General features: G+C 51.6%; 1 protein-coding gene across 4 annotated transcripts in view; it reads right to left on the bottom strand.

The window, feature by feature from the left end:
* The window catches only part of EARS2 (glutamyl-tRNA synthetase 2, mitochondrial), a 29,896-nt gene continuing 15,973 nt past the window's right edge, over window positions 11,327–25,249 (bottom strand). For all 4 annotated transcript variants that reach the window (XM_013989678.2, XM_003130468.4, XM_013989675.2 and 1 more), the window contains 6 exons: window positions 24,105–24,577; window positions 22,612–22,720; window positions 19,591–19,744; window positions 19,353–19,483; window positions 13,776–13,911; window positions 11,327–13,360 (listed from right to left, as the gene is read on the bottom strand). In XM_013989678.2, the coding sequence (XP_013845132.1) occupies window positions 13,277–13,360; window positions 13,776–13,911; window positions 19,353–19,483; window positions 19,591–19,744; window positions 22,612–22,720; window positions 24,105–24,577 (1,087 nt within the window). In that variant the 3' untranslated portion in view covers window positions 11,327–13,276. The remainder of the gene's footprint in view (window positions 13,361–13,775; window positions 13,912–19,352; window positions 19,484–19,590; window positions 19,745–22,611; window positions 22,721–24,104; window positions 24,578–25,249) is intronic.

Below are 25,249 nucleotides of genomic sequence, written 5' to 3'. Positions count from 1 at the left end.
AGGCCTGCGCCCTCTAGTCTTGCAGAAGGAAGCTTGCCAGATAAGAGTGCGGACGCCCCGTTCAATTTGAGGATCAGATAACGAATTCTTCTAGAATTTTTATTCCAGGAGGTCTTTCCGGACCACCCCCCCTGAAAGGATAACGCCCTGCCTCCCTCCATAGTCGGCTTTACTTTCTCCAGCGTACATGACATCCTGAGCTTATCAGGCATTTACTTATGGTGTCAAAGGATAATCGCCCCCCCCCAAAAAAGTCATGGTTCTCATACTTTATAAAATGAAGGAGTGTCACATATTTTAACTCTTTAATTAAATCAGGGGATCAAGCAGATGGTACAGTCTGTGCAAAAAAAAAAAAAATCAAAAAAGGGCAAGTTTATACAGAATAAAGGAGTGTTGGAACAGATGTTCAAAGGATCACAAAACTAGCTCAGAAAACTAACTTGCCTGTTTATAGGCAGGAATTTTTCGTGTTGGTATCAGTTATGCACAAGTAACAGAGAAGTTAATGAGGCAGAATATTAACTCAAGGAGTCAGTGTAGGAGCTTGGGCTTCGGTGCATTCTATGATATGGCCATGGATTAACATGTGTGGCTTAAGGACTCCAGGGGGTAACATCCCCACAGGCCTTGTTTACTATAGGGAGTGTATCTACACCCAGATGGACATTCATCCCTAATTCCCTGTGACTCAGTTTACAGGAGGAAAAGGGCAAAGAAACAATGAGATTTATGGGACATTTCTACCCCTGGGACCCTCTCAGACAAGGACAGATATAGGTAATTGAACAAGGCTAGTGGGAGAAGGCCACGTCTCTCTGGACCCCATGTTGGTACCCCCCCTAAACTTTAAAGAATAAAAACCCCTATAGGACAATAGAGAAGGGGGAGCTCTTCTCCCCGCTCCCAGTAACCCTGGGAGCTATCTGCTTTCCTTTAATAAAAACTTTGCGTGCTTGCTGCCTGTGTGTTCGCAGAGCTCATTCTTTGACCGCCGTGAACAAGAACCCGGATTCCGGGACCACCTTTCAGGCATCATTAAGACATCTCTGAAGGAGTTCCCATTGTGGCACAGTGGTTAAAGAATCCGACTAGGAACCAGGAGGTTGTGGGTTCAATCCCTGGCCTCACTCAGTGGGTGAAGGATCTGGCGTTGCCGTGAGCTGTGGTGTAGGTCGCAGATGCGGCCTGGATCCCACACTGCTGTGGCTCTGGTGTAGGCTGGTGGCTGCAGCCCCGATTCGACCCCTAGCCTGGGAACCTCCATATGCCACGGGTGTGGCCCTAGAAAAGACAAAAAAAAAAAAAAAAGACATCTCTGAGACTGAAAGAAAGGCTAGGAACTGGAAAGGTGTGCCCTCTAGACAATGCCTAATTTTTCTTTGAAGCACAAATTCTCTATACTCCATTACCTGCTTCACCCCAATAATATAAGTAGGAACTTTGTCTACTTTGAAGTCTCCTTGGGGTAGTGCCTGGCACACCACTGCCAAAAAATATTTGTTTGAGTGGCCAAATGAAGAGTGGAAGCAGGAGTTCCCGTCGTGGCGCAGTGGTTAACGAATCCGACTAGGAACCATGAGGTCGCGGGTTCGGTCCCTGCCCTTGCTCAGTGGGTTAACGATCCGGCGTTGCCGTGAGCTGTGGTGTAGGTTGCAGACGCGGCTCGGATCCCGAGTTGCTGTGGCTCTGGTGTAGGCCGGTGGCTACAGCTCCGATTCAACCCCTAGCCTGGGAACCTCCATATGCCGTAGGAGCGGCCCAAGAAATAGCAACAACAACAACAACAGACAAAAAGACAAAAAAAAAAAAAAAAAAAAAAAAAAAAAAAAAAAGAGTGGAAGCAATAAGAGGTCGCTAGGGGACTTTAGGTCCCACCCCAGTCCCCAATAAATACATAATCTAAACCCAGTCCCCAATAAATACATAATCTAAGTTTAAAAAGTACCTTTGGGAGTTCCCGTCGTGGCGCAGTGGTTAACGAATCCGACCAGGAACCATGAGGTTGCGGGTTCGGTCCCTGCCCTTGCTCAGTGGGTTAACGATCCGGCGTTGCCGTGAGCTGTGGTGTAGGTTGCAGACGCGGCTCGGATCCCGCGTTGCTGTGGCTCTGGCGTAGGCTGGTGGCTACAGCTCCGATTCAACCCCTAGCCTGGGAATCTCCATATGTCGCGGGAGCGGCCCAAGAAATAGCAACAACAACAACAACAAGAAAAAAAAAAAGACAAAAAAATAAAAAATAAAAAAAATTTAAAAAGTACCTTTGCTGGGCTATCTCAGCTCCAAAACAAGTCTAGCCACACACACCTCCATCTTCCAGATTGCTGTCCAAAGCGCCCTTCCATATAGAAATTACCTGACTGGAGTTCTGGACGTGACTCAGCGGCAGAGAACCTGACTAGTATCCATGAGGGTGCGGGTTCGATCCCTGGCCTCGCTACGTGGGTTAAGGATCCAGTGTTGCCAAGAGCTGTGGTGTAGGTCGCAGACACGGCTCAGATCTGGCGTCGCTATGCTGGCAGGTACAGCTTTGAATGGACCCCTAGCCTGGGAACCTCCATATGCTGTAGGTTCGGCCCTAAAAAGACAAAAGACAAAAAAAAAAAAAAGAAAAGAAAAGAGAGAAAGAAATTACCTGATTAACTGCTCCCTGTGTGCAGATTCTTATATGGCTGTTACACGTCTTAGTAAACTTGGGCTGGGTTAACAAACTGTCACACACTGGGTGGCCTAAATGACAAATATTTATTCCTCATCGGAGGCGGGACGTCCAAGATCAAGGTGCTGCTGATGGGTTCCTGGTGACAACCTGCTTGCAGGTTGGCAGAGGACTGCCTTCTTACTGTGTGCTCCCAGGGTAGAGAGACAGAACTCTGTCTCTTCCTGTCTTCAGGGCACGCATCGCATCATGAGGGCCCCACCCTCATGTCCACATCTAAACCGAATTACCCCCCAAAGCCCCCACCATCACAGAGGAATTAGAGCTTCAGCATGGGAATTTTAAGGGGACACATTCAGTCTTTAACAGTATTCACGTTGTGGAAATTTTGTACAAAATCAATGAAAACTATGCATTTTCTATAGTACACCCTTCTGTGTTATCTGATTTTGGTTCCTTGGGAATTATTTTCTGTATCTATATAAACGGTGGATAATGAAAGCAATGGAAAATTGTTCTTGAGGATAGACATGCAGAGGATTCTGTCCCAGGAAGACACGACACTCACGACTCTTTCCTTGGAAAAACCAGTTTTGCCTCCATTTGCATGTTCATTTCAATATTTCTGATCTATAAATGTGTCTGTTCTTTGGGTTCTCCTTTGAACTCCTTGTAACTTCTCAGCAGGTTCTTCACAAATGAGTTAAATATAATTTGTAATACATATTCATTTCTTGGGAGTTCCCATCGTGGCTCAGTGGTTAATGAATCTGACGAGGAACCATGAGGCTGCGAGTTCGATCCCTGCCCTTGCTCAGTGGGTTAAGGATCTGATGTTGCCGTGAGCTGTGGTGTATGCTGAAGAGGCAGCTCGGATCCCGAATTGCTGTGGCTGTGGTGTAGGCCAGCGGCTACAGCTCTGATTCGACCCCTAGCCTGGGAACCTCCATATGCCGCGGGTGCAGCCCTAAAAGGACAAAAAGACAAAAAAAAAAAAAAATTCATCTCTTGAAAATTCTAAACATCTGGCAATATTGGTGCTGGGTTTCCTCATCATAACAAATGCCTGGAGATGACAGAGATTGTGCTGGGGGTAGGGGGTGGGGAGGCAGGAACTCTCCATTGTGCCAAGAAATCATCCAACACTTGCAAAAGTTCCCGGGATAGGGATCAGCCACATGTCAGAGCAATGGCAATACTGGATCCTTAACCGGCTGAGCCACCAGGGAACTCACCAAATATTTCTTATTCCTGGCTTATTTATTTTAAGCATCTGCACTCTTTTAACATTCTGACATGTGACCAGTGGTTCTCAAACTAACACTTGTTAAAATCACCTGGAGGGCTTGTTAAACCATGGAACAGACGTGCCATTTGTGGCTCCGCAGGTTAAGAACCCGAAATAGTGTCCTTGAGGATGTGGGTTCTATCCCTGGCTTCACTCAGTGTGTTAAGGATCTGGTGTTGCTGCATAAGTTGCAGATATGGCTCGGATCCGGTGTTGCTGTGGCTGCAGCTGCAAGCCCCGATTTGACCCCTACCCCGGGGAACTCCCATATGCTGCAGGTGCAGCCATAAAAATAAAATAAATTAAATTAAAAAAACCACGGGAGTTCCCATCATGGCTCAGTGGTTCTCGAACCCAACTAGCAACCATGAGGACACAGGTTCAACCCCGGGCCTCACTCAGTGGGTTAAGGATCTGGCGTTGCCATGAGCTGTGGTGTAGGCTGCAGATGTGGCTCAGATCCTGTGTTGCTGTGGCTGTGGTGTAGACCAGCAGCTGTAGCTCCGATTCGACCCCTAGCCTGGGAACCTCCATATGCTGCAGGTGCAGCCCTAAAAAGACAAAAAAAAAAAAAACCAAAAACACAGAATGCAGGACTCCACCCAATCAGTTTCTGATTCAATAGGTCTGGGGTGAGGCCCAAGTATCTAATGTCTCCCACCAGGCAAGACTGAAAGGGTAAAGGGTAAGTGGGCAGAAAGAAAGTGGCTCACGGAGTTCCTGTCGTGGCTCAGTGGTTAACGAATCTGACTAGGAACCACGAGGTTGTGGGTTCAATCCCTGGCCTCACTCAGTGGGCTGAGGATCTGGCGTTGCCGTGAGCTGTGGTATAGATTGCAGATGCAGCTCTGATCCCGCATTGCTATGGCTGTGGCTGTGGCTGTGGCTGTTGGCTACAGCTCCAATTAGACCCCTAGCCTGGGAACCTCTGTATGCCGCCCTAGAAAAGGCAAAAAGACAAAAAAAAAAAAAAAAAGAAAGAAAGAAAGAAAGTGGTTCAGGAGTTCAGTGGAGTGGTTGGGTGCATAGGCTTTGGTTTCAGACTGTACGAGGTTGTCAACTCCGTAAGCCCTTCCTAGGGCCCCTCTTGAGTGCTTGTGTTCCTGCTCAGGCTCCCCTCTGCGTTCCATTCTTTCCCTAGGTCCTTCGTATGGCCTGTGGTTGGTCTCTCCTTTCTGGACAACGGGCTTTCATAAGGAGGGGCCATGACTATCTAATTCTTCGAACTTCTGGCACCTTCTTTTTTTTGGTTACTTTTTAGGGCGGCACTCTCGGCATATGGACGTCGAATCAGAGCTACAGCTGCCGGCCTACACCACAGCCACAGCCATATAGGATCCGAGCTGCATCTGTGACCTACACCACAGCAACACTGGATCCTTAACCCACTGAGTGAGGCCAGGGATCGAACCCCCAACCTCATCGTTCCTAGTCGGTTCATTTCAGCTGTGCCATGACAGGAACTCCATGTGTTTTATTTTTAAAAGCGTAACACATGAACGAATGCACAAAAATCGTGGACTGAATTCCGACAATCAATAAGGCTTTGTCTGGAGTTCCAGTGTGGCTCAGTGGGTTAAGGATCCAGTGTCGTCACTGCGGTGGCTCAGGTTCAGTCCCTGGCCTGGAAACTTCCACATGCTGTGGGCATGGCCAAAAACAAATAAACAAAAACAAAAAACAAGGCTTTGTCTAATTCCTCGCCACACCCCCCAGGCCTAAGAGGGCCCCCGGAACACAGTAGGTGTTTGTCCAATGAATGAATGAAGGCAGAACTGAATGAACTTGGCCAAGAGTAGGTCTCCAGATGGGAGAAGGCTCCTCCTTGCAGATTGTCCTACTGCAATCAGAATTGGGTACAGGGGTGGTGGAGGGCACACAGGCCTGGAGGGAAAGGCTAGACCCCAACATTTTGCCCAGAATGAAGGCTAAATTGAGAGATCTCCAGGGCATGAAAACGAGCATAATGAGTGCCAAACCAACCCTCTACTGCCTTCTCTATTGAAGAAATGTGGACTTCCCATTGTGGTTCAGCAGTAACAAGCCTGACAGGTATCCATGAGGACAGGGGTTCAATCCCTGGCCTTGCTCAGTGGGTTAAGGATCTGGCATTACTGTGAGCTGTGGTGTAGGTCAAAGATGTGGCTCGGATCTAGCATTGCTATGGTGGTGATGTGGGCCATCATCTGGAGCTCCAATTTCACCCCTAGCCTGGGAACTTCCGTATGCCGGAAGTGCGGACCTAAAAAAAAAGAAAGAAAAAATGCATATCCTGTAATTCACTAATGAAAACAGTACCTACAATTAATGGGAAGTTCCTGAACCCTGCTGAACAGTACCCTGACTAAGCATAGTGACTGAGCCCTTGACGGCTCATCCTGACCATCCAATCAAATCAGACATGCATCTGGAGGAGTTCCCGTCGTGGCTCAGTGGTTAAGGCATCCGACTAGGAACCATGAGGTTGTGGGTTCGATCCCTGGCCTTGCTCGGTGGGCTAAGGATCTTGCCATGAGCTGTGGTGTAGGTCGAAGATGCGGCTCAGATCTGGTGGTGCTGTGGCTGTAGTGTAGGCTGGCAGCTACAGCTCCCATTGGACCCCTAACCTGGGAACCTCCATGTGCTGTGGGTGTGGCTCTAAAAGGACAAAAGACCAAAAAAGAATATTTATTGAGCACCTACTATGTGAACAGGAGCCATTCTCAGCACTGGGGGGGGGGCAGTGGTTAACAAGACAGATGAGGTCCCTGTTGTCATGGACTTTACCATCGGACACTGATAAATAACCGCAGGACTAATTACTTATACACTTATTTACACAATCGACTCCGATTGCATGTTATGGAAACTAACAGGGTGCTGCGGGTTAACCCAGAGGAAAGAGAGCTTCTGGGAAGAAGTCAGAGGCTTTCCTGATGAGGTGAGAGTGCAGCAGAGATCTGAAGGCTAAGAGAGAGGAGACAAGGCAAAGAGGCAGAAGAGGTGTTCCCATTGTGTCTCAGTGGTAATGAACCCAACCAGTACCCATGAGGACTTGGGTGGGATCCTTGGCCTTGATCAGTGGGTTAGGGATCTGGCATTGCCATGAGCTGTGGCGAAGGTCACCGACTCAGCTTGGACCCAGCATTGCTGCGGCTGTGGTGTAAGGTGGCAGCTGCAGCAGCTCTGATTCGCCCCTAGCCTGGTAACCTCCATATGCTGCAGGTGTGGCCCTAGAAAGACCAAAAAAAAAAAAGGCAAAAAGCAAGCAGGCAGGAGTAGTCTGGGCAATACAGCTGCACGAAGGAAGGCTTACACGGCTGGAGAAGGGGCACATGTGTGGCAGGAATGGCCAAAATGAAGCTGGAAAGCGTGGCGTTATCGTGTTCTCCTCCTTCTTGCCTCTGGCTGGCCCTGCTCCAATCTCTGTTCAGCAAAGCTGCCAGAATGATCTTTCAAAGAAACACACACCTGTAGTTCCTGTTGTGGCTCAGTGGGTTAAAAACCCGACTGGTATCCATGACGATGCAAGTTCGATCCCTGGCCTTGCTCAGTGGGTTAAAGGATACAGTGTTGCCATGCATGGGGGTGTAGATCCCAGACGTGGCTCGGATCTGGCATTGCTGTGGTTGTGGTATAGACCACATCTGCAGTTTCGACTCAACTCCTAGCCTGGGAACTTCCATATGCCGCAGGTGCCATCATTAACAGGAGAAGAAAAATAAACACACATCTGGTCATGTCACTTCCCTACTTAAAGCATGTCCGTGGCTCCTCACCTTCCACTTTCAACTCGGGTCTTCACTAACTGGACCCCTACTTTGTCCAGGAACCCAGCCATGCAGCCCAGGGATGATCTGGCCAGCCCCCAGGTCTGGATCTGACCGATTTCTGCGGGGACCCACGTCCCCAGGAGGGATGGTTCAAGAATGGGGAAGTCACGTGGCAGAGGAGGCTGGAGAAGTTTCCTTGCTTTTAGGGAAATAGCCACAGAAAGCCAAACTGCCCTCTGACTAGACAGGAAGGAGGAGTTGCAGAGAGGCCCAAGGGCTTTAGGCAGCCGATTGTGAGCGGACAGAACCAACCCAAGGCTGTGGCTGGTGCCGGGGTCCGTAGAGCAGGGGGATGGAAAGACCCTCACTGAGGGCAATGAATGCTTCATTAGCCAACCCCAGAGCCTGCCTTTCTGAACTTCCTGCTAGGGGGGATACTCAATCTTGTTTAAGCTGCTTTGAATTTATATTTTTGCTTTTTTTAAGGCTATACCCTCGGCATATGGAAGTTCCCAGGCTAGGGGTCTAATTGGAGCTACAGCTGCCGGCCTACACCACAGCCACAGCCACCCCAGATCCGAGCTGCTTCTGCAGCCTACACTACAGCTCATGCCAACCCCAGATCCTCAACCCACTGAGCGAGGCCAGGGATCGAACCTGCATCCTCATGGATGCTAGGCAGATTCGTTAACCGCTGAGCCACGACAGGAACTCCTGATTCTTGACTGTAGCTGTAGCACTTTGTATGAAGTATTGAATCAAGTAAATCTCTCATGGGAAGTTCCCTTGTGGTGCCGGAGGTTAAGAATTCAGTGTCGTCAAGGTTGCAGCCATAGCTGGGTTTCCATCCTTGGCCCGGGAAATTCCATGGCTAAAAAAAAAAAAAAAAAAAAACAAAAAACCTGAGGCCTTTATCAGTCACGTCTTCAGAAGTGGCAATCATCAGCTGATCTAACCACCAGATGATATCAAGCGTTGAGCGTTTCCTAGTTTCACTCTTGCAAGACTTGCCATTATCATGAACTATCTGATCCATTGCCTGGAAATAGCACTGTCTCCAGCCATGTGTGTGAGAGACTGACCTTGGACTTTAAAGTGAAGGGTGAGAGAGGTGGATTAGTTCAATATAGAAAGATCTTTGGAGTTCCCGTCATGGTGCAGTGGAAACAAATCCGACTAGGAACCATGAGGTTGGGGGTTCGATCCCTGGCCTTGCTCAGTGGGTTAAGGATCCAGTGTTGCCGAGAGCTGTGGTGTGGGTTGCAGAGGCAGCCCAGATCTGGATCCTGCGTAGCTGTGGCTGTGACGTAGGGTGGCAGCTAAGCTCCAATTGGACCCCTAGCCTGGGAACCTCCATATGCCACGGGTGCAGCCCTACAAAGCAAAACAAAAACAAAAACAAAAAACAAAATCAAGAATCAAAAACCTTGGAGTTCCTGTCATGGCACAGAGGAAACGAAACTAACTAGTATCCATGAGGATGCAGGTTCGATCCCTGGCCTCGCTCAGTGGGTTGAGGATCTGGGGTTGGCATGAGCTGTGGTGTAGGCTGCAGAAGCAGCTCGGATCTGGGGTGGTTGTGGCTGTGGTGCAGGCCAGCAGCTACAGCTCCGATTTGACCCCTAGCCTGGGAGCATCTGTATGCCATGGGTGCAGCCCTAAAAAGCAAAAAAAAAAAAAAAAGACAGAAAGAAAAGAAAAGCTGTCTGTAGAAGGAAGATGAGGAGAACAGACACCCAGAGAGGGATGACGGTTAGAAACTGCAGTTTCAGAGGGACAGAGGTGAGTGTGTTTGGTCCTAATGGGTTTCTGGGTACAGATTCTAGTCTCTTTCTTGTAAGGTCCAGCTGGAAATCCTGTCCTCCAGATCTGAGTCCTAATTCTTCCCATAAATTCCCTTCGTGGTTTAAGTTAGTCTCAGTGTGTGTCTGTATCTTGCAACGAAGAGCAACATTTCTAAGAATGATCATACGCATGATAAGGATGATGGTGACAGATAACCCTGAGTGCCACCAGGCACTGTTCTAAGAAAAAGGTTAAGTCATCTATTGTTTTTCTTTTTTGTTTTTTACGGCCACACCCGTGGCATATGGAACTTTCCAGGCTTGCGGTCCCATTGGAGGTACAGCTGCCGTCCTACACCACCACTCATGGCAACGCCGGAGCCTTAACCCACTGAGCGAGGCCAAGGATTGAACCCGCATCCGCATGGATACTCGTTGGATTGTTTCTGCTAAGCCCTAATGGGAACTCCCGTTTCCTTACCTAAAACACAGAAACAACAACAATAATGCCTCTCTCTGAGGCTGTGAAGACTGAAAAGAGATGATAAAGTGTTTACCAGCATAATTTGAAACCCAGAAGTGGTGGAGGCACATGTAAATGCACAGTAAACTGCAAGCATTTTTATTCTGTGTCCCCTTCTTGGCAACACCTGTTGTTTTTGCCATTATCGCTTCTTCTGGAAACGGCACCCCCCTGGAGTTCTCTTGTGGTGCAGCAGGTTAAGGATCCGGCATGTCATTGCATTGGCTCAGGTAGCTGCTGTGGGCGTGGGTTCGAACCCCGGCCTGGGAAGTTACATGTGCTGCTGGCATGGCTAAAAAAGAAGGAAGGGAGAAAAGGAAGGAAGGGAGGAAGGAAGGAAGGAAGGAGAGGGACCCTACTTCTCCTTGGGAAATTTTTCTCCACGGGATATAATTCCTGAGGGACCACTCATTCCTGGCTGAGGAATCGTAACATGGCCTCAGTTAGCCAACCACACTCTTTTCTTAGAAACCGAATCCTTAGCCGTCATCTAAAACTGAAGGGAAAAAAATACAGAGAAACCAAAAACAAAACAGAGCTAAGGGCTGAAGTTCTCTCGTGGCCCAGCAGGTTAAGGATCCAGTGTTGTCATTGCAGTGGCTTGGGTCACTGCTGTGGCACGGGTTTGAACCCCAGTTGGGAACTTGACACCAGGGGCATGGCCAAAAAAAAAAAAGCTAAGAGCTCATGTGTCCCCTCCGAAGGACACAGACAGGACTGGCCATGAGCTCCTGCTGCCAGCGTGACTAGAGCTTCCCTGGTTCTTGTCTTTTCCAAAACCTAGTTCTTTGGCTTTCCCATACGTAGATTCTCTTTCTTGAAAATTTAAATTCCCATTAACTTAAAAGTCTCCAGTAAACCTAAGTTAGGCGGAGTTGGTTTCCACTGCTTGCCATCTAAGAATTTTATCTGATGTACTTCTATTTTCTTCTTTTTTTGTCTTTTGTCTTTTTAGGGCCGCACCCAGAGCACATGGAGGTTCCCAGGCTAGGAGTTGAATTGGAGCTAAAACTGCCAGCCTACGCCACAGCCACAGCAACGCAGGACCTGAGCCGTGTCTGCGACCAACACCACAGCTCACAGCAACACTGGATCCTTAACTCACTGAGCGAGGCCAGGGATCAAACCCGCATCCTCATGGATGCTAGTTGGGTTCGTTAAGCAGAGCCATGACGGGAACTCCAATCTGATGAACTTCTTAGGCAAAGGTTGGGTCTACATGAAACCCAGCTAATTCTTTAATCCCCTTTCTCTAGTCTCCTGGACAAGGAGAATGTATCAGCTACCCACGGCTGGGTAACAAATAAAGCCAGAACCAAGTGGCTGTAAACAATAAACGTTTATTATCTCATATTTTATGTGTGTCTGAAATTTGGGGAAACTTTGCTTCGTGGTCTGGCTCAGGATCTTTCAGGGTTGCAGTCAAATGCCAGTCTGGGTTGCAGTTATCTGAAGGCTTGACTGGGGCTGGAAGACTGACTTCTATGATGGGCCACTCCCATGGCTGCTGTCAGGAGATGCCTCCGTTCCTTGTCACATGGAACTCTCCACCTGAGGCCACCTGGAAGTCTTCATGATGTAGAAACTGGCTTCTCGCACAGCAAGGGATCCGAGAAGCATCACACACAAGTCGGCCCTACTTGGTGTGAGTGCCAGGTGGCAGCGATGACTGGGGTGGGGGCACACAGAGGAAGCCTAGAAGCCCTGGTGGGGGTCTTTGAGGCCAGCCGCCATCCTTCTTTCACTTTAGCGACTCCTACTCACCCTAAGACGAAATGTCATTTCAGAAACGTGCAGACAGTGACTTACAAATAATGGGGAGGAAGGAGGAGGTGGATAGGAAGAAAAAGATGCAAAATAGACGGGCTGAAGGTCTCCAGTCCAGAGACCAGGTCTGGGGAACTGGAAAAGGGGAAGAGACCACCTTTAGGCAGGAGAGACACAGGCTGCCCCACGTCCAAGGACAGAGATCAGGACACGACGTAAGTATTCCCGCTGGGCAGGTGAGCAGGTCCTTCCCTTATAAACCCCAAAGACAGACCAACAGCCAGTTCGGTCTGATTGTCAATTACTGAGCCAAAGTCAACCTGGGGCCTGAGAACTGGGATCCATGAGTCCATGATGCTGCTGCCCAGCTGTTTTGTAGGGGCCGAGTTATGCCCCCTCACGGTTCAATCTCGGAATGGGATTGCATTTGCAGACAAGCCTTCATTTACATTTCTTTCTTTTTTTTGGCTGTACCTGTGGCCATGTGGAAATTCCTCGGCTGGGGATCGAACCCAGGCCACAGAAGTGACCCAAGCCACTGTCCTGACGCCAGATCCTTAACCCTCGGCGCCACGAGAACGCCCAGAAAGGGCCTTTAAAGAGGGGATGAAGTTCAACTGGGTTGTTAGGTTGGCCCTTCATCCCAGACTGGTGTCCTCGTGAGAGGACAGGGAGGGACCACGTGCACACACACGGAGGGAAGAGCACGTGTGAGCGCGAAAAGGCAGCATCTGCGAGCCAAGGAGAGAGGCCTCAGGGGACACAGAACCTGGCAGCCACTCCATCGAGGACTTTCAGCCTCCAGAACGGTGAGAGAATAACCTTCTGTCCTATAAGCCAGCAGTCTGTGGTCTTTTGTTACGGCATCCCGAGCCAACGGAAACAGGAGCCTTCTCAGGAGTTCTCCTGTGGCACAGCAGGTTAGGGATCCAACACCATCCCTGCAGCGGCTTGGGCAGGTGCTGTGGTGGGGGTTCAAGCCCTGGCCTGGGAACCTCCGTATGCTGCAGGTGCAGTCTAAAAAAGTGAATAATTTGCAAGTTTCCTTGTGGCGCAGCGGGTTCGGGATCTGGTGCTGCCTCAGCTGTGGCACAGGCTGCAATTGTGGCATGGGTTCAGTCCCTGGCTTGGGAAGTTCCCCAGACTGTGGGTATGGCCAAAGAAAGAATAAAAAAATAAATAGAAAAATAAAACACGAGCCCTCTGGGCGGTTCTGTGAACCAGCTCCTCACCTCTGTTGTGTACAGTGGTGTCAGAACCACACACGGGGCCTCCCTTGCCAGGGTCAGGGAGGTGAGAGGGGCTGGGTGTCCTCGGCCAGCTGATGAGAACAGGCCTGCCATGGAGCCAAAAAAGACCTGTGTGCACCCAGAGGCCCTTTCCACTCCTGGCTCCTTCTATGAGCTTCAGATGGGCCCCAGGCCTCCGGCAACTCCCCTCCGAGGGCAGTTCTTGGGAGGACCGGTTCCTGCAGCCACCTCCGCTGTCCTGCACGCCTCCTCTCTAGGTGGCCAGCACCTTCTGTATTCGTTCTCGCACCTCCTCTGGTCCCAAGGACACCATCATCTCCGCTACAGGGGGTCCTTGCTAAGAGCGAAAAGAGAAAAGATTGCCTTGAACTGCCTGACGAATTAACACCCAGCCTCAGTCTGCAGAAGAGAATGCCCCAGGCCAACCCCAGCACTGTTGCCTGAGCCCCAGGAGCAGAGTTTGCATCTTTTGCTGGGGCTGAGGACAAGTCCCAGGAGGCTGCTCTGGCTGGGCTGATATGTCTATTACCCCCAGTCAACCACCAGCTCCATGAAGGCGGGGACCATGTGTGTTTCACTCACTACTGTAGCCATGGTACCTAGCGTAGTGCTTATGCATGGTAGGTATTTCGTAAGGACTGTTTGTTGAATGACTGAATGAGGGGAGTGGTCATGTTTCAGTCATCTCTGTAGCCCCAAAACTGTGCCTAGGGCTGAGTGGATAAATGTCCAGCCCAGGGGTCCTGCCTCACCAGCTGTCCACTGAGAGCCATTCGCAGGAGCTTCATCACGTGACTGTGTTTGGTGCCTTCTAGACCTTCAGACAGCTTTTTCAGTTCTCTGTTCAGCACGTCCTGCGTTAAGTTCGTACCAGGTCCTTCTAAAAGCCTAGAAGAGGGCCAGTCTATAAGGGGCCAGCATGGGCCAACGGCAAGTGGGTAGAAGGGAGACTTCGGAAGATCCTCTATCAGCTACGATATCAATAGCACAACCAAGGCATTTCATTGTGGCTCAGCAGTAATGAATCTGACTAGGATCCGTGAGGACGCAGGTTTGATCCCTGGCCTCGTTCAGTGGGTTACGTATGGATCTGGCATTGCCGTGAGCTGTGGTGTAGGTCGAGGTTGCAGCTCCGATCCAGTGTTGCTGTGGCTGTGGCGTGGGTCGGCAGCTGTAGCTCCGATGAGACCCCTAGCCTGGGAACCTCCATATGCCGCAGAAGCGGCCCTAAAAAGCAACAAAAGGAGCTCCCATCGTGGCACAGTGGTTAACGAATCCGACTAGGGACCATGAGGTTGCGGGTTCGATCCCTGGCCTTGCTCAGTGGGTTAAGGATCCGGCGTTGCTGGGACCTCTGGTGTAGGCTGCAGACGCAGCTCAGATCCCGCGTTGCTGTGGCTCTGGCGTAGGCTTGGCAACTACAGCTCCGATGAGACCCCTCGCCTGGGAACCTCCATATGCCACGGGAGTGGCCCTAGAAAAGGCAAAAAGACAAAAAAAAAAAAAGAGACGAAAGGAAAAAAAGAGTACAATCGATGTTGAAGGCTGCTTGGGGAAGGAGGACTATCTACATCCATCCCCATCCTAGTTGGGGAGAAACAGCAACCAAAGGACTACAAACCCAGAGAATCCGAGCAAGGGGCCATAAACCAGAGAAACTAAGAGGCCACCATAAGAGGATTTACTAATTGCTACCTCTGTGCCACAGAAATCTGCATGCCTCCATTTTCTCACTTGTAAAGTGGGGATAATAATAGCGTCTGCACCTCCCAGGGCTGGGGGGTGGGGGCTGAGTTAACACTCGTCAAACACTAAGTACGTGGCCTGGACAGATGGCGAGTTACTCCAAAGGATGAGATCGTCTGTCTATTCAATAAAAAGTTAAAGATTCGCTAATATTTATTACATCGAAGAGTGCAGAGACATTGCGAGAGGATCTTGAGAGAAACTCAGGAAAGGGTCAGACCCAAGACGGGAGAAGGAAGCTCTCTGGGAAGTGATCCAAACACCAGCTTAGAGCCTTCCGAGGGATTACAGCAGAGAGGGGAAGAAAGAAAGAAATCAGGAGACTCCACCTCCAGTAATGGTTCTGCCAGCAACTTGCGGTAACTAGTCTTTGCCTACAAACTGAAACACTTAAGGAGCTAAACTCCAGCGGGCCAGCAACCATTCCCCACTTCCCTGGCAGTCCACCTGAGACCCTCCCTCAAAAGCCTTTTGGAGGAGTTCCCGTTGTGGCGCAGTGGAAACGAATCCGGCTAGGAACTGTGAGGTTGCGGGTTCGATTCCTGGCGTGGCTGTGAGCTGTGGTGTAGGCTGGCAGCTGTAGCTTCGATTAGACCCCTAGCCTGGGAACCTCCGTATGTTGAAGGTGTGGCACTAAAACGCCAAAAAAAGGGGGGGGGGCTGTTTGAGCTCAAGAGAAATTACCCGATAAGAGCGGGACTTGCAAAAACTCCATTCCAGCCCTGATTCTGAGTTAGATCAAAAGGAGGGATCAGAGACAGGAGCAGAGAAGGGAGAGCGTATTCCACACGGAAGAGGGACTGGGGCTGGGGATCTTCGCAGGCACAGACCATCCGAGATGCCAGCTCTGACACCACCTGCTCCAGAAAGCGCCCAGCCGCTCCATTTCCCATGTGTGTGTGGGGGGGCACTCCTGGCTCAGGGTCACTGGAACAAACAGCCTTTTAGTGCAGGCTTCCTTAATCACCCCTGTACTTGAGCAGCAGTTTCAATTTGAGAAATGCAACAGTTCTTTTTTTTTTTTTTATGGCCACACCCACAGCATATACAAGTTCCCAGACTAGGGGTCAAACTGGAGCTATAGCTGCCGGCCTACACCAGGGCCACAGCAATGCCAGATCCGAGCTGCATCTGTGACCTACACCACAGCTCACGGCAACCCTGGATCCTTTAACCCGCCGAGGGAGGCCAGGAATCAAACCCATGTCCTTATGAACACGGGTCAGATTCGTGACCACTGAGCCAAGAGGGGAATGCTGAGAAATGCAATCGTTCTCATTGCATCTTGAAACTGGGCCACATCATTACTGTTATGAGGAAATGGAGGAGAGGAAATACGGAAAATATAAAATGTAGTCTGGAGAAAAAAAAAACCGTCCTGCTCCTTGATGTCACTGAGGGGACGCAGGCTGCCAAGGAGCTGGTGAAGGAGGGACAGGCCCCAGGAGGCCAACAATGTCAGCTGGGACATGTCTGAGCTGGCCCAGGGCTTGGCGTGGGCACTGAGGGACTTCCAGCATCTGGCAGCTTCTAAATTATTTGGGCGCCAGCTTTCCTGCTTTGAGTGGGAGCCCCAGAATGTCTCTAAAATCCAACCCCACAGCAGGGATGGGGAAGAAAGACGCTAGGCTGGGGAACTAGAAGTAACAGCCCCTCATTGGGGGAGGTCTAAATTAGAGTATTATTATTAATTATTATTATTATTATTTTGGTCTTTTTGCCTTTTTCTAGGGCCGCTCCCGTGGCATATGGAGGTTCCCAGGCTAGGAGCTACAGCTGCTGGCCTACACCACAGCCACAGCAACACCAGACCCGAGCTGTGTCTGCGAACTACACCACAGCTCATGGCAATGCCGGATCCTTAATCCACTGAGCGAGGCCACGGATCGAAGCCACAACCACATGGCTCCCAATTGGATTCGTTTCCGCTGTGCCACAACGGGCACTCCCCAGATATTTCTTATAATGATAGAGCAAGTTTCATGTATCAGACACTGTTCGAGCACCTTTACTGCAGGAAGAAGCAGTTTTCTCATATGATTGGACATGTGGCCTCTTGCCCCAGCCGGCTTGAGTTTTAATGCCTGCTTTTCCAACTTACTAATTATTTTAGACAAGTTATTCGGCCTCTCTGTGCCTCAATTTTCTCATCTGCAAAAAGGGGATAATGGAGTGTCAGTTCCCGTTGTGGCTCAGCATAAACAAATCTGACTAGTATCCATGAGGATACAGGTTCGATCCCTGGCCTTGTTCAGTGGGTTTGGGATTGGGCGCTGCCGTGAGCTGCAGTGTAGGTTGCAGACTCGGTTTAGATCTGGCATTAGATCTGGCTTAGATCTTAGCTACAGCTCGGATTTGTCAGATTTTATCCCCAGCCTGGGAACTTTTTTTTTTTTTTGCTTTTTAGGGCTGCACCCTCGGCACATGGAGGTTCCCAGGCTAGGGGTCCAATCAGAGCTACAGCTGCCAGCCACAGCCACAGTCTTGCCAGATCTGCGACCTGCACCACAGCTCACGGCAACGCCAGATCCTTAACCTGCTGAGCGAGGCCAGGTATCAAACCCGAAACCTCATGCTTCCTAGTCGGATTTGTTTCCACTGGGCCACAACGGGAACTCCTAGCCTGGGAACTTCTATATGCCTGGGTGTGGCCCTAAAAAGAAATAAAAGGGGGGTGGGGGATAGCAACAGCAGTTCATTAGGTTGCTGAGAAGTCGGTATACACACATGAAGCCCACATATATGTACACATACCTAATGCATATAATATATAACGGAGCAGGTTGCAGGCCTGCGTGTAAGCAAACACACATGCAAGTGTCTGCTATTATTGTCTAATTTAATCTCCACAACAAACCTGAGCAGGAAGTAAAACGGACATTAGCAGGGTTTGCTGCTCAGCCCCCAACCCCTTTCTCTTGATACAAGTGCCCTAAATCTCCCTGCGGAATAGCCAGCTCCCATCCTCAGACCATGTGCTTTGGCCGGAGGTCCATTCAGGGCCCTGCCTATGACCAACCTAAGCCGATCAGCATCAGCACATCCCACTCTCTAGGCCTTGGTGACTAGACTGGGGACAGAAAAACCAGGCCAAATCAGGCCCCGCTCAGAGTGAATCTCAGGATGCGGCTGCAGCCAGAGGCTAGGGTTTTGTAGCCTTGAGCACTCTTACCACCACTGGGGACTCTCGGAGAGGCCACCCAGGACCCCTGGGACCCCTTTGCCCTCTCCTGTGTACCAGTACGATTTTCAGCGGGGCACTTGGCTGCCAAGGTAAAAACTACATATTTTCCAGATTCCTTTGTAGCTTGGTGTGGCCGTAAGACAGGCATGCAGGCCGGCGGGAGGCGGGTAGGAACCAGTGTGTAATTTATTTTTTCCTTTTTTGGCTACGCTCTCGGCGTGTGGAAGTTCCCGGGCCAGGGATCGAACCTGAGCCACAGCGGTGACAAGGCCAGATCTTTAACCTGCTGCACCATCGGCTTAACTCTGAGGAGTGTGTAGCTTTAAGTCAGGTCCTTAAGGGGAAGGAGCATTCAATCCCCCCCTCACCTTCTTCCTTCCCTCCTCTGGCTGGAGGGTGAGCGGCCAGGGACCATGCTGACGAGAACAACGCCTAGTGGCGGCGGGACCCTGGAGACCTGGAGACACACCTGAACTGCCTACTCCGGAGGCAGGTGAGGGAGAAATGCACTTGTCTGGGAGAGAGTCCTACACTCCATCTATCTAACACAGAACCTCTACAGAAGGAGTAGCTGGCATGGGGGGTGGGGGGCAGAAAGTCAAAGGGACAGAGGGAGAAATTGGGTCTTGGTGCCATATTTTTGGCCCCTGTCTGAAAGTGGGCCTCAAGTCAGCTCTTCTATTTTTTTTGTCCTTTTAGGGCCACACTGGCGGCATATGGAGGTTCCCAGGCTATGGGTCGAATCGGAGCTGTAGCCACCGGCCTACACCACAGACACAGAAATGCCAGATCCGAGCCCCATCTGTGACCTCCACCACAGCTCACAGCAACACCAGATCCTTAGCCCACTGTGCCAGGCCAGGGATCAAACCCGCGTCCTCATGGATACGTCAGGTGCGTTAACCACTGAGCCACAAGAGGAACTCCTCAAGCCAGCCCTTCTGACTATCACATGATCCAACCACTCCCCTCGTGCTTAGGCCAGCTTTGGTTGCATTTTCTGTCTTCATAATCTAAAGAGTTCTGTTATAATAAGAACTCGTATCGTTTCCACCCTACAAGCGAGGAAACGGAAGTTCAAAGACACGCAGTCACTCGGACACCCTGAAGTCACCTGGGCAGGTGAACGAACCGGGCCAGTGAGTGGTGGGGCTGCAATGGAACCCAGGTGGGTCCAATCCCAGAGCCAGAACCACTGCCTCTTCCGGGGAGAGCCCAGGGTCCTCGGGGTGAGCCCTTCTATCAAGAGAGCCAAGAGCGATCGTCTCACTAAGAAACTCCCACTCGCTCTGGGGTTGTACTGTGGCCCTGAGAGCCAGAACCAGGAAGGAAGGGGGCCCTGGGAGGGAGACAGGGAAGGAGGGCGCGGACCCCTGAGCCCGGGCCTGCGAGAACTCACCCCAGCACACGCTTGGCAATGACCTCCACCTTCTCCGAGATGGCACCCAGCTGCGCTCGACCCACAGCAGGCCGGGTCCACAGGTAGGAGTGCGCTGGGGAGACCAAATCCTGCAGGCGGCTAATGTGACCCTGGGGAAGGAAGGGGATCACTGAATGCACTGGGGGTGGTGCTCTGAAACACTGGGAGCGGGAGAGGGGGGCACCTACTCCCTCCATCCTCCCCCCCCCACACACACCTGTCTCAGCAGGACGATCCTCTCCACGTAGGCTGGGTCCAGGACATGTCTGTCTTGTAGCTGGCTCCCAAACGCCTCCTCCACAAGGGCCTGCAGCTTCCCCACCAGCTGGCGTCTCTCGGTCTCATCGCTCACCAGCCGACGGAGGTGCAGCCTGTATGGAAGCCGAGCCACGGTCCAGCCGCTGGCCTCTCGGGCCCAGCCAACCCTCCTCCCCAGGGGCCTGGAGACGAATGCCTTTGGTGGGCTGCCCTCCCTCCAGCCTGGCTGGAGCAGCAGGGGAAGCTGCCGACAAGGATCTCCCCATCGTTCTGCTCCCCAGGGTCTCTCACTGGCCCGCCGCCCTCCCCTGAGCTACCTGCCTCGCCTGGACAGGCACCTGAGTTCAAAAAGCAGAAGCTGGGGGTACCTGCCTCCGGGTACAGTTGGAAGCGTGAGGCCCTGGTGCCAAAGGGCAGAGGTCAAGAATATGGCTTTCTGGGATTCAGGGTCAGGGGCGGTCCGGAGGGCAGAATCATTTGCATTCAGGGCTCACAGTTAAAAAGCACACATTTGCCTGGCAGGTCAACTTTTCTCCTTTTCAGAATTCTAACCACCTTATTCTTGACTTCTGAAGCAATAAAATCCCTAAGGCTTGAAGCCTCAAACCGGGCCCTGACACTCCTCGGTCCCTTGGCTGCCCTCATCCTCTCCCCAGCAGGACGGGAGGGACCCAAGAGACGGAGCATCGCCAGGTCAAGGGCCATTCTGCAGGTGCTTGGCCCCCTGTCCTTGGTGTAGAAGAAGGCAGGCAGCAAAGGATAGTGACCATCGCATGGGCTCTGAGATGAGACAGGTCTGTGAGTGAAGCCAGCCCTGCAGCAAGTCACACAGCCATTCGGAGCTCAGAACGCTTATCTCTAAGTGTGGGGACAAAAGGGCCTCCCTCACGGGGCCCTGGGCAGGGTAAACAGGGGACTATCTGTAAAGCGCTGAGCACGAGGTCCCTGTTACTACCACGCCCGGGGGCTGGAGACCAACGGGGAGTCTGAACAGAGGCTTCGGCAAGGCAGCTGGAGAAGGGTGGGCACACATGGCCCTGAAACTATATACATATACATATATACATATATATATATATATATATTCTTTTTCTCTTTTGCTTTTTTAGGGCTACACCCACGGCACATGGAGGTTCCCAGGCCAGGGGTCTAATCAGAGCTTCAGCCGCCGGCCGATGCCAGAGCCACAGCAACTCGGGATCCGAGCCGAGTCTGCAGCCTACACCATAGCTCATGGCAACGCCGGATCCTTAACCCACGGATCGAGGCCGGGAATCGAACCTACAACCTCATGGTTCCTAGTCAGATTCATTTCCGCTGTGCCACAATGGGAACTCCTGAAACACTATGTTTGAAATGAAAAGAAGGAATGACAAGAAATTGATAATGAGATTGTCTCTAGGACCTCCTTGGTAGACAGATGGGGTGAAGAAAGAAATCAAGACATGACAGTGGCCGTGGCTGGGATGATCCACCTAAGGTCCATGGCCTGGGACGTACCAAGGGCCAGAGAAACGCGAGTTACTGGGACTACCTCCCCCGCACCCCGAGGACTGCCGTGACAACTGCCAGAACTCTCTTTACTACTGGTTCCTGAGATAACAGAGCAGTGGCGTGATTCCAGAAACACCTAAAGAACAGAGTTTTGGTTGCAGTAAATCTCTGGGCAGCAATCGCAACGCGGCATCCCCTCCCTGTTCCCACGAAGCAAAAGCCTGCCTCCGTCCTCTTCTGGCTCCCCCTCGTGCTTTGGGGAGACCAGAACGGGGCACAAAGCATCTCCTCTGGTCTGACCCTGCTTCCCCTGGGGTTGTGGCTTCGCTGTGATACGAAAGACAGAGTAGGAGCTGCATTAGCTCCTGATTGCCCCACTCAAGAGATGCCGCCGTTTCCGGTGTGAACTTGAACTTGGGCTGGTTAATTAACTTTGTGACATCTTGCCCTCTGCATGTGCACAACAGGGCAGAAACATACAACGGATCTCAGGTCTGATGGGAAAAGTCAATGAAGTCACATCCCTGCAGTCGCTGTGTAGTCCCTGGGCTCATGCAAAGGAGAGCCTGTCCCCAAACCAGCGCTCGAGTGAAGGCATCAGGTAAGGAGCCCCTGCCCCCCCAAGTATGGACCTGTCTGTGGGCTTCCCTGCTAATGCCCTTGGACTGAGACGTGGCAACGTGACCTGAAGCATCCCTGTGGCTGGCAGTTTCAGAGGGAAGAACTCCTGGAAACTGAAATGCAAAACAGATGCCTGGGGACTCCGCTCACTCTCCGTGCTGGCTGGGCGGGGGCTGGGGCGGGGCTGATCAGGAATAACAGGGAGGACAGAAACCATGCTGAGCCTCTGCCACGTGCAAAGTGCTTGGATGCCATGTGCAAAGTTTCCCTGAATAATCGTACAAGGGGGGGTACCGTCACTAGCCCCATTTTATAGACGAAGGAAACAGGCTCGAGGAGGTTAGGTGACGTACCTGCGGTCGCACAGTACTAGACACCTGAGCCCACAGTCAAAATCAAATGGAAAAAAAAAAAAAGAAAAAAGGAGTTCCCGTCGTGGCGCAGTGGTTAACGAATCCGACTAGGAACCATGAGGTTTCGGGTTCGATCCCTGGCCTTGCTCAGTGGGTGAAGGATCCGGCGTTGCCATGAGCTGTGGTGTAGGCTGCAGACACGGCTTGGATCCTGAGTTGCTGTGGCTCTGGCGTAGGTCGGCGACTATAGCTCTGATTAGACCCCTAGCCTGGGAATCTCCATATGCCGCGGGAATGGCCCTAGAAAAGGCAAAAAAAAAAAAAAAAAAGAAAAAAAAATCAAATGGGTTTGATTCCAGAGCCCGAGAGACCCTCCACCGTGGGGACCCAGCATCAGCAGGTGAACCCTTTTCTACGGGCGTGTGTGTAACGTGTGTGTACATATGGGTGTATGCGCACACGTGCAGACACACACACATACGTGCACACCCTCCAGATTCCCTGCTGCTCACCTGTTGAATTCTGGGAGCTTCTCCAGGTCCAGCAGGGCTGAGTGGCAGGTGATCCGGGCCAGGTTGAACTGTGCGATCAGCTCCGGCAAGGTCCTGCCCATCTGGTTCTCTGCAAGGGAAGCAGGCCCAGCTGCTCAGCGCCCCTCTTCGCTTTCAATCCCAAGGGAGGCTGAGCAGAGGGCCTGATCTCAGCTATTGTATTTATGAAGGACTTGAAGAAGTGCAGAAAGGGCTCTGTCACTGAGAGGAGAAAAAAAAAAAGCTTGAAAACAAATCTGGTTAAATCCATGCTCACGGCCTCCAAAGACGTGAGCTGCAAAAACAGCATGCTCGCTGCCTGGCTGTGCCCCAGGGATCCTGATTGGACCGGTTTGGGATGGGGGTCTGAGCCGGGATGTATTTTATAAGCTTCCTGGAGGATTCCCAAGCAGGCAGCGTGAGAACCTCTGTGCCTGGAGCTGCTTCTCGTGAGCACCATCTCCAACCCCGCGCAGTCAGCAGGCATCCTGGGTCAGGCTTGGGCCCAAAGTGAGCCTCTGCCAGGTCCCTCCCCCGCTGTGCGACTCTGGCAGTGATGCAACCCTCTGAGCCTTACCAGTCTCTCACAAACAGTGGGGGTGACAAACACCTCTCGAGGATATGTTTCAGGCTTAAATGAGATGAGAGCAGCGTGAGCAGCAAGCAGACAATTATGGCCGATTTCCAGAAATCACCCCCCCCCATCCATAGTTGATGCTTCTTCAGGAGTTGGGCCCTAAGTCTCCAGCCATGGATAAGGGCTCAGCCTGGAGTAGACGAGGGTCCTAGTAATACCAGCAATATCATCAGAGCACACGATCGCACAACTCGCAGTAAGACAACTGCGATAGTCACAGGACCTGCAATTTTCGTGCTTACGGCATGGCAGACACTGTGCTGGTCCCTCACACGCAGGTGCTCAGTGAACCTGAACTCGACCCTGTGAGGCAGACACTGAGCCGAATCTCAGATGATGCAGCCAAGGCTCAGAGACCATAAACTCCCGAGGGCAGGGATTACGTCTACCTTATGCATCATTGCAGCCCCAGCACTTAACTAGGTATCCTGGCTTAATAGACATGTTTTATTTTTCTTTTTAGGGCCACAACTGCGCCATCTGGAAGTTTGCAAGCTAGGGGTCGAATTGGAGCTGCAGCTTCCAGCCTAGGCCGCAGCCACGGCAAGGCCAGATCCAAGGTGCATCTGCGACCCACATCACAGCTCACGGCAACACTGGATCCTTAACCCACTGAGCGAGGCCAGGGATCGAACCCGAATCCTCATGGATACTAGTTGGATCTGTTGCCACTGTGCCATGAGGGGAACTCCCTCAATAACCATTTTTTTTAATGAGAGGAGGACCGCTCCGTAAGATCACACAGCTGGTAGGTGGCACAGCTGGGACTGAAGGCCAGCTGGCCTGAACCAAGGCTCACTGCTCCGGTCCCAGCAGGACCGCTCTGGGGAGTGGGTACCTGCAAACCCTGAGCCGCAGTTGGTGATGATGTCGAGCAGGGCATCGGGCAGGAAGCCAGTGGCGGCGAAATGCTCCAGGAAGATGTCCCCTTGCCTCTTGGACAGCTTGCTGCCATCCTTGTTGAGGAGCAGGGGCAGGTGGGCAAAGCGTGGGGGCTGCCAGCCCAGGGCCTGGTAGAGGAGCAGGTGCTTGGAGGTGGAGACCAGCCACTCCGAGCCCCGCAGCACGTGGCTGACGCCCATGTGGTGGTCGTCCACCACGCAGGCCAAGTGGTACGTGGGGAAGCCATCGCTCTTCAGGATGACCGGGTCCCCCTCCACGCTGGCCACTTCGTGCCGATTCCAGCCGTAAACCAAGTCCTGGAAGGCTGGTGCCTCCCCCTCCAGGCGGAAGCGGATGGCGGGCGTGGGGTCCTTGGCCAGCTTCTGGGCCACCTGGGCCTGGCTCAGAGTCCGGCACCGGTTGTCATACCTGTTGGGAAGCAGAGCAGCACAGGAACTAAGAGCACCAGTTAGGGCCACACCCACACCATGTGGAGGCTCCCAGGCTAGGGGTGGAATTGGAACTGTAGCCACAGGCCTGTGCCACTGCCACAGCCGTACCGGATCCAGGCTGCATCTGCGACCCACACCACGGATCCTTAACCCACTGAATGAGGCCAGGGATCGAACCTGCATCCTCATGGTTCCTAGTCAGATTCGTTAACCACTGAGCCACGACGGGAACTCCATGTATTTATTATTATTATTTTCGTCTTTTTTTTGCCTTTTCTAGGGCCGCTTCCGGCGGCATAAGGAGGTTCCCAGGCTAGGGGTCCAATCGGAGCTGAGCCGCATCTGCAACCCACACCACAGCTCACGGCAACGCCGGATCGTTAACCCACTGAGCAAGGCTAGGGATTGAACCCGCATCCTCATGGTTCCTAGTCAGATTCGTTAACCACTGCGCCACGACGGGAACTCCCACGTATTTTATTTTAAATTGGAATTACAAGGCTGGCTCCTAAATAACACAGTACAAATGCCAAATGGTAACTGAAGATATTAATTAAAAGCATGGTTTTGTTTACTTTTTTTGTTGGATAATTCTGACATGCGACAGTGTGTAAATTTAAGATGTACACCACGTTCCTTTGGTGTGGTT

This window comes from Sus scrofa, chromosome 3 (assembly GCF_000003025.6).
Source record: "Sus scrofa isolate TJ Tabasco breed Duroc chromosome 3, Sscrofa11.1, whole genome shotgun sequence".
In the NCBI taxonomy this organism is placed as follows: domain Eukaryota; kingdom Metazoa; phylum Chordata; class Mammalia; order Artiodactyla; family Suidae; genus Sus; species Sus scrofa.
This window is presented reverse-complemented; position numbering and strand designations above follow the sequence as displayed.